General features: G+C 29.8%; 1 protein-coding gene across 2 annotated transcripts; it reads right to left on the reverse strand.

The window, feature by feature from the left end:
- Nucleotides 1–1,076: 1,076 nt before the first annotated feature.
- On the reverse strand, nt 1,077–11,642 carry LOC145313556 (phospholipase A1-like). 2 transcript variants are annotated; one of them, XM_080153011.1, is made up of 20 exons: nt 11,534–11,642; nt 10,402–10,537; nt 9,899–10,002; nt 9,566–9,625; nt 9,268–9,311; nt 9,081–9,133; nt 8,560–8,662; nt 8,093–8,139; nt 7,708–7,775; nt 7,345–7,403; nt 6,908–6,993; nt 6,564–6,671; nt 6,007–6,081; nt 4,050–4,118; nt 3,689–3,756; nt 3,273–3,348; nt 2,909–2,960; nt 2,733–2,815; nt 1,706–1,798; nt 1,077–1,260 (listed from the first exon to the last, which is right to left on the reverse strand). In XM_080153011.1, exons 2-20 carry the CDS (start codon nt 10,512–10,514, stop codon nt 1,221–1,223), a joined length of 1,401 nt encoding a protein of 466 aa, XP_080009137.1. In that variant the 5' UTR covers nt 10,515–10,537; nt 11,534–11,642; the 3' UTR covers nt 1,077–1,220. The 2 variants fall into 2 exon arrangements, with proteins under 2 accessions (XP_080009137.1, XP_080009136.1); XM_080153010.1 differs by having other exon boundaries at nt 9,899–10,011.
- Nucleotides 11,643–13,502: the final 1,860 nt, after the last annotated feature.

Here is a 13,502-nt window from a genome sequence, read left to right on the forward strand (position 1 = left end):
GTCAATCTTTTAATCCATGAATCAATTGGGTATATTTTAATTTCTCGTCTGTTGTTTAAGAGAGATCGCAGATTTTTTTTGTGAAGAAACAACTTTCTTGGTTCGTCAGCAATGCTTTAAAAACAAATATAATGACTTTGTGAATATTTATTATTCACCATTATTTTTCTCTCGCTCTTTCTTATGGCCACTAAACATTCGCTCTATAATAGGCTATAAAAGTTTTTCGGAATTTGAATAAATATAATAGATTTGAAATCTGCATAAAATTTTAAGGAATTTTTATAAAATTCGTTTTTTGTATAATTCTTTATCTATAAGCGCAAATACAAATTAAGTTAAATAATTTTGACATCTGTGATTGGTGGATTGAAAACTATCTGCGCTCTGATTGGAGAAGCTTAAGTGACGTACATCATTCAACCAATTAGAGCGCAGGTAGTTTCCAATCCACCTATCCTATTGGTCAAAATTTATTAACTAAAATTGGATTTGCGCTTTTAAATAATGAATTATATAAAAAACGAATTTTATAAAAAATCCTTAAAATTTTATGCAGATTTCAAATCTATTATATTTATTGAAATTCCGGAAAACTTTTATAGCCTACTCTATAACTTTGCTTATTTTTGCCTCTTCATGGATGCAACCACAAAAATATATCATAGTTTTAGATTTTTGTAGGGCAATTTTTGTGATTATTTAAATAGATTGCATTCAATCAGTATAAACTTCCTCCTAGGGTTTTTGGAAACCCTCTAATTAGGGTGCATTGCATAGCTTCGCATAGAAATTTTATTCAATTCAAATTATAATAAACACAAACAGTGACTTATATTCTGTCGTGGGGTTTTAACCTGTCCTATTTTAATAATTTGGTGTATTAATGTTATTATTCCTGGATATTTATCTAAAATTTATTTTCATTTTCTTTTGGAGGGAAATCTATGGCATTTTTATTGCAAAAGGAATACAAGATTTAATTAATTAACTTCGTTTAATGTTTGGCTCTGTTCCATGAATTTGAGTGTCATTATCAAAACAAAGATAAAAGCCACACTTTAACTCACTAAAGGATAATTTACAAAATTTATTTAAAGCTAAAAAACATTTATAAAAATTACGAGTATTTTTATCATTTTATGATCTAAAACCATAAATGTAAGTTAATCTACATAATAAATATTACAATAAAATAAAAATTATTGATGTACATATTTTTAAGGAAATATTGGGTAGGTCTCCACAACATCCACTTTTCTGAAAAATATTATCCAGTATTAAAAATAAATTAAATGAAGTGACTAGAAAATAAAAAAAATATGCAATGGATAGGGATCATTAGAAACAAAAATCAAGCTCTTCATGTTTTATTCTTATTTCTTTCATTAAGACAAAGGCAAAGCTTTCCTTTAAATTTTCCCAATTTAAATCAGGATATTATTTGTTAAAGAAATGCGGGGAGGGGGGAGGATGAATTCACCATTTCTTTATTTTTTATCTTTAACTGGAAAGGATGACCTATTTAATCATTGAAACAATTGTATTCCATGAATAAATTCTTGTTAAATTTGTTATTCTTAATTAATAATATTTAGCGAAGTACACATACATATATATCATGTCGCATTAGAATTATTCTTAACATTCCAACAACAAAAAATTCATGCAGTTGTTGTATTTAAATCAATATAATCATAATTACCTAGAAACAGCAACATAATTTGCTGTAGTGGCGTTACAATAAGGTTCAGTACCATTAGTCTGCACAGTAAAGGCTGAACCAGTGAACTTCTCACTAAAATTATTTAATATCTATATAACAAAATTATTTGTGATGAATTCAACTGTAAAGTGCAATCATCTTATCCTCAGTAAAAGGCAAAACGTCTAAAACCTTACACTATGTATTATTTTGAAGAAAATATAACAAATATCAGCCAATTTTTATGGGGTATTTGTTTTCATCAATGAAGTGTAGGTTGGCAAAGAAAATAATTAAGGCAACAATTTTTTGTATACTCCTTGATAATCTAGCCTATATTCGTAACAATATTCATATCTAAACACCCAATATCACATCATAGGATACACACAGTTAGTTGTATCACATGTATCCTAATGATATATTCTTACCTAAACACCCAATATCCCATCATAGGATACACACAGTTAGTTGTATCACATGTATCCTAATGATATATTCTTACCTAAACACCCAGTATCCCATCATAGGATACACACAGTTAGTTGTATCACATGTATCCTAATGATATATTCTTACCTAAACACCCAGTATCCCATCATAGGATACACACAGTTAGTTGTATCACATGTATCCTAATGATATATTCTTACCTAAACACCCAGTATCCCATCATAGGATACACACAGTTAGTTGTATCACATGTATCCTAATGATATATTCTTACCTAAACACCCAGTATCCCATCATAGGATACACACAGTTAGTTGTATCACATGTATCCTAATGATATATTCTTACCTAAACACCCAGTATCCCATCATAGGATACACACAGTTAGTTGTATCACATGTATCCTAATGATATATTCTTACCTAAACACCCAGTATCCCATCATAGGATACACACAGTTAGTTGTATCACATGTATCCTAATGATATATTCTTACCTAAACACCCAGTATCCCATCTTAGGATACTCAGCTAGAAGTAGTTGTATAATATGTATTCTAATGACATATTCTTACCTAAACACCCAGTATCCCATTTTAGGATACTCAGAGGTAACTGCATCACATGTGTCAGGTATCAGTGTCGTGTTTTGGCAAGCCTAAACATCATTTTTTATTGTCTTTGTTTAATCTATTATAAAAGAAATTTAAAATTTTACAAAGTTAAACATTTTTTTTCTGTATTTTTTTACCTGGAAAGATGAACATGGATTAGTTAAACTTGTCAGGTAAAGATCATGTGATCTAAATAGTAATTTAGTAAATAAAAATATGAATTAAATCCTATTATATAAAGTAATAAGGTTTTCTCTTGTCTACTAAACCGTTGATAAATTCTCGTTTTTATGGTAGGGTCCCAAAGGTACCAGGATGGTCTTGACCTGTTCCATTTCTTAGATGTAAGTCTGGTAAAGTTTTTATGCTATTTTATGCCCAACATATACAGATACCCTAGATACTAGGAACGGAGCCTCTAGTAGAGTATTAATTCTATAACAGAAATGAGTTTTAGCTGTTTAGTTTAACCATCAGACATGAAAAAATTACAAGCTGTACCTTGAATGTGAACAGGATCCGATATCCTGAACCTGCCAGCAGCCTGGCTGGTTCCATCCAAATTCACCATTGGAACCTAAACAGGAACACATTTGTACTACAGCTAGAAATGGTAGTAACCACACAGAAATTTTATTATGAAGTAGATAGATCATCAAAAGGATCTTTTTATAGTGCCTTAAATAAATGATAAAGCGCTGGAAAGTGTTATGTGTGACGTCATAAAAAAAGGCCTATTATCCATCTATGACGTCAACCTGACGCTTTCTAGCACTTCAAAATGCCATAATACAATGCAAATGACCAATGACAGGCCAACACACGGACCAAATTACCAATGGCAGGCCAGTAAACTTTTTAATTGACCAATGGTACGCCAGTATCAAAAATATGTATATATTTATTAGTTGTTTTACCTGGGAAAAAATCTACATGACCAAGTTGGTACATGGTACCATATTGTGGCACTACTTCAAAGGAAAATCTTAAAAAGCAAAATATTAACAAGATAAGATATGAATATTCAAAATAGATAAATTATATGTGTAATGCAAACATGCATGTATGTATGTAATACATCAACTTTTTTATCAAAAGGATTATTTTAGAACTTCTTTCTCAATCAAATAATATTTATTTTCCGCTATCATAATGCATAAGCTTTCGGAAGGAAGGGAGGTGTTGACAATCACGAAAATAAGAAATTGTTTAAGACTTCCTTCCCCTATTTTCAACCAAACAGGGATCCACACCCGCTGGGTGGTACCCTGTGTATACCTGGCTCTTCCATCAGTGTGGATTACATCAACAAAGCCTGCATCTCTTTTATTAAGTCTTGCCTCATCACTAACAATAGAGAAAACAAATAATTTCAACCTTCAGATGAATGGTTATGTAGATTTTTGCGCTTGTATATAAATAAAAAAGGGATATTTCTGAAAATAAACAATTTTGTTTTTTGTTTGTTTATTACTTTAGGTAGGAAGGTTAGGTTACATGTAGCATCGCAACACTTACATTGGATTTATTTTCCAAAAAATCGGGGGGAGGGTCAGCACAACATTTTCTTAGTTTACTTTTTCTTGTACAGTGTGAGTCAAATAAAACTGAGTTTTCCGATTTTCAGAAACAACCAGAAGGAATACAGAAAAAAATAATTATATGTCCTTGTTCTCTGTACAAAAGCACATCAAACTTGTAAAAGGTGTTTTTCATTATCTCTAAAAATGCGGCCTCTATAATAGGTGTATGGTGTCAAAAAATGCCTTGTGTGAAAAATGTTGATCAAGAAAAATTAAAATAACTCATCTATTTTGTATAGAAAATCGTAGAATTTCAATATTAATCTAGAAAAAGGTCTAAGAAAAGTACCTAAATGAGTTTTAAAGGTGGAATGTTTTTTGGTTCCTTACAAAAGCACTTTTAGAATACTGCGATTTGTCATTTTTTCACATTTCTTGATTGTGATGCGTTTTCAGTTAAAGAATTTTCTTTAATAACGTAGCTTATAGTATAAAGAAAATAAAACCTTTTTATTTGACAAAAAAAATCTCTAAAGACAAAAAAGTTATTGAATTTTGAATTTCTTTTAGAAAAATGCTTTTTAAAATTTTACCCTAGTTAGATTATTAAGTTATTATGACGGATTATAAAATACTAGAGTTGGCTCGATATAATTATCTCCCTATTGGCTAGTTTTCTATATGCATATCTATTTCTCAATAAATCTATTTTCCTCACCCGGCATTACTATCTAAAAGAAAGTAAATATTTAATAATTTAAATGATTTTTAAAAGATTTTTTTAAATTATATTTTTTTCTTTACATTACCATCACCAAAGGGTTAATGATGATGATTACAATTTTAGTTTAATATTTGAACACATAAAATGTCGCCACAATCGAATTCTTTTAAAACATAGTTTTCTTAAATTTATCATATTATAAATTTAAATTTTCTTTTTTATGATTAGAAATTAAATACATCAATATAAGGTAAATAGCAACATGAAATGAAAAAAATGAATTTATTTTTAATAAAGTAAAATAATGGGTCTTATCGTTCTGAGCAATGAGAGTTTATTATGGATTATTGGAGCACTATGAGTTTTAATCATATATTCCTTGGAAAACTTGAGCTCGTTTATAGACATTTATTTCCTATATAGATCTGACATGGATCTTGAAGCAATTAAGCAGGCCGTTTTGTACATGTTAAAAATTGGAAGATTTCATTAAATAAAAGTAATCGCAAATATACTTAGTAAATAAGCATAATTTGTCAAAAGGGGGTGTGGATTTTGAAGATTAAATCAGGTCATCATCTGATAATCTGATTTATTATGTGAAATTTTATTTAAATAAAATGTATTTTTAAGATGTTAAATATTTAGAATCAGTTGAATAAAAACTTTAATGAATAAAGAATTTGTTTGGTCATCTGTTTAGAATGGCAGAAATATTTTATTAGAAATAAATCTACTTGAAAAATATATAAATAATAGACGAAAAAGACATCACACACACTTTTTGAAATCTTTATGCTCTAAAAAGCGCCGTTGTTTTCAGAAATATTCAAAAACACCCTTTATAAGTTTAATGTATATTTTAATAGAGAACAAGAACCTATCATTGTTTTTTCCATATTCCTATTCGTTGAATCAGAAAATCGGAAAACTCAGTTTTTTCTGACTCACCCTGTATATATTTTCTGTAATTTAAATGACTGTTCACCTGATTTGTAAAAAGTTGAAAGGGTAAGGTACATCTGAAGCAAACAGTGGGCCAGCTGGATCCAAACCTGAGATTCTAATCAAACACAAAACACTATGTTTTAACAAAACATTAAAGGTAAAGTATTTTCTGGATTGAGGATTTTATAATAATGGATAGATGATTTATTGGATATTGCACCAGATTTTGGCCTACTCTAATAAAATTTTTGTTTCAGCTTGCTAATATAACAATACCTCTCCCCCCTCGCTTATGACTTTACCCCATCCCTTCCCATAACCATGGAAGAATACATTAATCAATTGACAAAATTCACCTATTATAAATTGATTTTTAGAATATATTGAAATTATTTCTTTAGGAAAAAAGTGTCTTATCTAAAAATTAGATTTACAGTTTTGTGCTCTAATGTCGAAAAGCTTGAACATCACCAAAGAACTTACAGCTCTATTTATATATTTAGAGTGCTATGCTTTAATGATCATGTACATTTTTTTTTGGACACACGAACATTACTTTGAACTAAATGTATTTTCAAAACAAACAAAGAGATTTTCCTTGCAAGTTTAAGATGTGACATGGTTTCCAGATTTTTTCCAACAAATCCGCAAATGTGCGCGCCAAGACTGTGACCAATACAGTGCATACTGTAAGGAATCTCTGCTCTAAAATTGAATTATAGTTATAATTATGGAATTTAAGACAAATGAAATTAATAAATCTTGAAAATGAAATTGAAAAAATGGGAAGTGTTAAAATAGTGATAAATATGTATTTTTAAGAATTAAAAAATTTTTAAGAATAGAAACAAGTGGTATAAAGGGGTAAATAGGAAAATAATTTATAGAATAGTTTCACTAGGTAAATAAATAAATTATAATTAAATAGTTGTTTTGCTTACTTATTTGTAATAATTTGAGCTCTATGAGCAATCTCCATGAGCATTTTAGCTACAGAAACCCCCATATATCTTGTATTTGCTGCTGCCTAAAATATACAACATATCAAACTCAAAAATCAACCTAAAAGATATATAACCCCTTAGCCTTTTGCATTTAGACTAAACTAGGATGTTGTTTTAAACATAAAATTCATTAATAAAACTCAGGAAAATTTGGTACTATCCTTCTAAACTTGATCCCTCTCTCTGTGTCAATTCCTGTAAATTCTGGACAATTGCCTTAAAAACTTCTTTTCAGTGTTTAGTTCATTAAAGTCTATCAGCCTTACTTAATAATCAGATGGAGGAGATAGAGACTTCTAAGTTAAAAAAATCAAGTATTGGAGAAGGACGGATAAAAAAAAGAACAGACAGACAGACAAACAAACATTGATTACCTGATAGTAATAGAAAGGATCTGGAATAGGACTGCCGCCGCTTCCATGTCCCCAACCAACTAAAATAATTATAATATATTTAGGGTAGCTTAGCTTAGTAATGCAGTGCTGACTGTTGTGATTTATAAATAATCAGTTTTTTCTGCTGCTGCCATGAATGTATACTAACGATATATATGCAAATCTTTACAGAGAAATACAGCTCGCATGAGCTGGAATTTGTTAAACTATTTGACGACTAAGGAGTCGTGTGATTTTTGAATTTTTTTTGCGGTTGCTACGGTCATGGGATACATATAAAGGACGACTTGATATTGAAAAAATATAAATTGATTCTAAAATCACAAATGTAGTCAATATTACCTAATAAAATAACTCTTTTTGAATTGAGCTTTAGCAAGGCATCTCCCAGTTCATGCATCCAAGTTGAACTAAACAGAAAATAATAACAACTAAAATAGAGGTAAAAGGTTAAACAATATATCAAGGTTGCGCGATGAATATTAATTGTAAAATCTTGCAGAAAGAAAATTTAGCCATGACCCTCTAGACCAAACTTTTTTATTGTCTGTCTTATTTTAGGTTAGGTTAGTCTAATCAATTATTAGGAGATCCATATGGTTAGGGCCCAGCCAGATTATAATTCCAACAGGTATGCAAAAAAAGTTGAAATTAAGGGAGGGGAGGGTGGTTGTGTTGTCCAAAAGTCGGTTTTAGAGATTATACAGAAATTTTTCATGGAACTAACCTGATTGATTTGAGAAATCCATGAGTTACAATAATTAGCTCTTCAATCTGAAATTTTAAATAACAAATAAAAATGTTTATCTCTTCATGATATAAATCCTTATATAAAAGTAATGACTGTGTGCCTGTTTTGATTGATCTCGCTAACTGCTGAACCGATATGGTACTCCTTTCTCATAGGTTCTTGAAAGGTCTATAACTTTTAAGGGGGAGGGAAGATTGAAAGGAAGGGGTTGACTATCAACCCTTCTAACCTCAAGGACCTCTAGGGCGTAGCCATTATATATGAATAGAGTTGTATAAAGTTTAGCCCTATAATTTCTTGTAATTCTTAAAAGCGAGATTTTTTCATACTCAGAATTTGTAAGTAAAAAGAGGAGTTTTGACCAATTGTGCATGAAATAAATTCCAATCTATCTTTAACTTGGCATAATTGGTTTAGGTTATCTAAACAATACATCTATCTACCTGATTATCTTTAAAAACTTGTTCTGTGCAGTTCTCTGTTTTATTATTAGGTAGATAGTAAGGATCTATTTCACAATACACTTTGGTCGTGTTCAAAAACATTCTGAAATAATAAAGACAAAAAGTAACATTTGGTATACCATTGTTATTTTTTTAAATGGATATACTATAAAAAAAATACTGAGAGAAAGGGATAGGACAATTTAGAAAAATATATTTCTTCCCATTCTCCTAATTTTAACTATAGTAGCTTATAATTAGAAGAACGAGGTAAATTTTGATAATTATAGATTGCTTTGTTCTATAAAGTTTTTGTACAATTTATTGACCTATCTCTGCCTCATTAGGTATTCAAAAAGATTTAAAATGGATCCTTATATACATGAAAATGAACTATTTATTGATGTACAACAAAACTACCCTTCTGGAAAAGCTTGGACAATCATAATTGAAAAAAAAACTCCGAATGAGAGAACGGAATCTCAAAAAATCTAGGAACTAGTAAATTAAAAAACTCCTACTTTGGTTGTATAACATCACCACAAACAGGTAGAGACTGGTGTAGAAAAGGCTCCTTCAAATAAGAATTTTATGCAATGTCAAAAAAGAATATTAAATCTAAGCTCTAAACTAAAAAATAACATAAAATATGCAACAATAACAAAATGAAATTAACTATATAATCAATTAAAAATATTAATGTTTTACCTTGTATTCAAATGTGTAGTTTACTTCGGGACAAGTTCTGTTTACTGATATAAGAAAGGCATTTGATAGTGTTAAATAATAAGTTGTGAAATGCTAAAGCAAAGAGAGAAATAAAAGGCTTAGAATGTATAGGAGTAAGGTTTTTCTTATTGATAATTATTGGTCCGAATATGTTTTTTCTTTTAATGGAAGCTTGATATAATCTGAGATAGGTATAGTTTTTATACATTTTGTAACCTTTGCTAGAGACAAGGTGCGACACCGCATGATTGGTTCAATAAAATAATTAAAAGGTTACCTATTGACCAGGGAAACGTTCTTTTCTTTACAAATATATCTGCATCATTATCACTATATTCTAAAACAAGAATATCTAAGACTTGAAGATTGTAGCTTGGTTTAAAACAAATATGTATCCTTGCTAGTTTGAACTGAGAAATTTTCTATTGCTAGATATTATATATTTTATAAAAACACTGACATTCCCTTAAAGAAACAAGATTTAACGTTTAAGGTCACTTTTTACTTGATCTCTAGATAAGCACATAAATGGAAAGAAGAATTGCGGGCAGACAAATCCAATGAATTATAGAGCAGTTTGGTAAACCTACAGCTTCGCTATTAATATTACCATTAACAAACTGAGAGGCTGTTCTCAATCTTTTCAGATGCTTCTCATGTTTTTGATTAAGCTTGTGCAGCTCTGACTTAGATAGACCAAAAAACTTTCTTTGTCTAAAAGATCTTTAATATTCTTAGATAATTTTGGATCAAACTTGCTTAAAACAGCTGATTTCTGACAATTTCTAAGCTTATGATATCATTACAATAAGAAATTTTTTTGCGACAAAAAAATTAGAAGTAATCATAAGCATTTATTGCAATTAATAATTGCTGTAAATTTAGTTGCTAATTGCAGCCGCCTGTAAGCATCAGAGAAATTAACCTTTTACAATTCTAAAATCTACTAGAAGTCTAAACCTGACCAAATATGACAACAACTCTTTTTTAAAAATCATATGCATCCATACTGGTTTCAAATTAAGGCTCAGTGCAACTGCCGAGCCCTGGCGTACGGGCGGGCATAACCTAATTATAGAGTAGCTGCGGTATCAAGAATATTGAAAATCTTTCCTGTAGAATAAGTTTTGTTGTGTGAATGGTTGTAACTGAGTCTGGCTGATGTCAGTTGTGTACATCAAAGTGAAGGTTAACATCACCCCGACTGTATACATGTGCCCCAACATTTTATATTTCTCCTTTTATATACCTAAAAGTCAGGGTTAGGTTATTTTCCTGCTTTAGTTTAAGGACTGTACATACAATGGTCGGAAAGTTAAAATTAGTTATTTTTTAGTAGCGAATCTAATCTATAATTTGAAATGTCAGTCTGTATGTCTGTTGGCCGCTTTTATTTTTCACAACTGAGTTTCTCGGCTCCTGTAAAAGGTAGAAGGTTAAAACCTCTTGTCAGCGTATACTTATAAATATGGAGCATAATAAAGTATGAAACACCCAAAGCGGTCTGACTGCTTTTAAGCAGCTTTTCTTTTTACAACTTTCAAACACATAAACCTTATTTTTTTAAGTTTTTGCATCTTTTCTCTTTTTATTGTTATGATAACATATAATCTGCTCTACAACTCACTTTGTCCGTTTGTCTATTTCATAAAAGATGTTATGCTTCGCTACTTATGGATGTTGTCATCCTTGTTTATCAATTAAATGAAAACTGTGAGTCAAATCTTATAAGACTAACCCAGGCGTTAGGTTTTCCTTGGCCTTACCAAAGATATTAAGAAATATGCAAGACTTAAAAACCCTAATCCTAGCCTTAGCAGTTTTATATGCTTTGGCCAAATGTATTGTGAAATACTAATAAATGATTCTATTCAAAAGCAAAAAGTGGAAGGCTTTCTTCAATTATAGGGCAATAAAAGTGTTGAAACAGAAAAGAAAAATGTCTACTTTTGTATTTAAATGGTCTAAATTGCATGTTATTGCAAAATTTTTTTCGACTAGTTGGTCAAACCCGTAATTGATTTAGAATAAACTATACAAAATTTTAGATTTTAGCCTTAATGCGATTTTTAACATTTGTACTATTATTAACAACAAGATGATAGTTTAGATTTTGTACTTTATCATTGTTTTTGTTTTATTTAATATTTATTGGCTTTTGTTTTGTGTATAGTTATGTAAGCTTAAAGATTTTTGTTTAGAAAGAATATTTTGTAATTTAAAAGAAAAAGAACTATCTAACTACCTGATATGTTTTGGATTTTAAAACGTCACTCGATTATTAATATTTTGTGTAAAAAAAACTAACAAAGAAAACTGATTTATTTAGTTGTGTTCTTTAACTAAATCTAAGATCAACTAGTTTCTTTAATCAAGTACAAAGCTTTTGTATTGAAGTATTATAAATTAAACACTTTTTATGAAAAACATTTAGTCTTAAAAAATAATAAAAAAGACAAAAGTAATTTTAATAGTTATTTATCGTAACATATTATATACAGTTTTCCGCGGAATTTCATTTTAATATTTGTGGAAAATTGTCTGTAATGTGATGCCATACAGGATTTTCCGTTTGGCTAAGAACCAACTCAAATTCATGCGGATAATAATCGGTTTCGAATTAAGTCATAATGAAAAATCTCTTATCTCGCATAAACAATACATTTTATCCAACTGCGCGTTTCAATGGTTTCGGGGGACGGTAATTGTGCATTTCTGACCAAGACACATCATGCTATTCACAACGAAATCATTACTTCAAAAAACAACTTATTTATAACAACTTTGAAATAGTTAAGGATAAAAACACATTTTTCTAAAAAAAAACACTTCTTTTTTACATAAGAAAATATAAAACACCCAGTTTCATTTCTTACTTATGAACAATCTTAAGCCACTAAAATGATAATACTACTTTTTCATAAATATTAAGAATATATAAATTATGTTTTGCTGAGCTACGTAAGATAAAAATGGTGCATTACTAATGGATATTGATATCCTTGTTTGTCACAAACACAACTAAATCACATTCAACACGTCTGAAACATTAATTAAGCATTTCATTTTTACATCAATGATCAATAAATATGTATCTTATCAAAAAACAAACATCTTATCTAATTTATCAATTAAGCCTTTTACTAATGGAAAATTTTAGTAGCGTTGCTACTCTGTAGGTTAAGAACTCTATACGTACACTAAGATATATAAGTTGGAAAGAATTTTAATGTTAGGGGGAGATTTGAAATCTGCATCAAATTTTAAAGATTTTTTTTTAAATTCGTTTTTTTGTATAATTCTTTATCTAAAAGCGGAACTACAATTTAAGTTAATTAATTTTGACGTCTGTGATTGGTGGATTGAAAATTATCTTCGCTCTGATAGGAGAAGCTTAAGTGTCGCACATCATTCAACCAATTAGAGCACAGGTAGTTTCCAATCCACCTATCCTATTAGTCAAAATTTATGAACTTAAATTGTATTTCCGCTTTTAGATAAATAATTATACAAAAAAACATTAAAATTCCTTCCAACTTATATATCCTAACGTACACCCTTGTCTAAAAAGTATCATGATCTGAATTTGCCTGCAATAAAAGATCTCGCTTACAGCTGAACCGATATTACTCTCCTTTTCAGTGAAGCTTATTATAAATCTATGGAGGTATCTGATATTTTTAAAAGGATACATCCACCCTCCCTAGAGAAACCCCCTTTGAGATACATCTCCACAATTAAAAAAGAAATTGAAAATCAACCTTCTCTTCTTAAGCCCAAGCCGAATCTACAATAAAAAGCCCAATATTTCCTACTGATGCCGTTCTCTATTCTTTGGTTCTCCTATTTACAGCCAAAGAAATCTTTATAGTTTAGCAACAGCCAGCCTCCCTGAAATTGACATAATATTAGCTCATTAGCGCTCATTACATATTTTTTGTGCGTCCCGAAACTACTTTGTTCATAAAATCATATAAAAAAATACTATGAATATAAACTGAACTTATTACTATAACGGCGCATATGATTACGAAACTGCTCTCAAAACTTAAAATCTGACAAAAGCTATAGGGATACAGGGATAAGACAATGGCGGATAATTTTTCCTATGCCACAGTTAGGATGTATAATACTCTGCCATCATATATGTGGATATAAAAAGACTTTAGACCAATTTTAACGTCATATGTCCTTTCCCTCCCTGTACAGAAGCG

This window comes from Acartia tonsa, chromosome 3, assembly GCF_053477335.1.
Source record: "Acartia tonsa isolate MP-2025a chromosome 3, ASM5347733v1, whole genome shotgun sequence".
Taxonomy (NCBI): Eukaryota; Metazoa; Arthropoda; class Copepoda; order Calanoida; family Acartiidae; genus Acartia; species Acartia tonsa.

What these genes read in the sequence shown, in the direction of transcription:
- LOC145313556 (XM_080153010.1), bottom strand. Translation starts at nt 10,514, where the DNA reads ATGTTGGGGCACATGTATACAGTCGGGGTGATGTTAACCTTCACTTTG. An exon ending in ACTACACATTTGAATACAAG is followed by an intron (nt 9,134 to 9,267) that starts GTAAAACATTAA and finishes TCTTATTTGAAG; the next exon opens with GAGCCTTTTCTACACCAGTC. An exon ending in TTCAACTTTTTACAAATCAG is followed by an intron (nt 4,119 to 6,006) that starts GTGAACAGTCAT and finishes CTCTATTGTTAG; the next exon opens with TGATGAGGCAAGACTTAATA.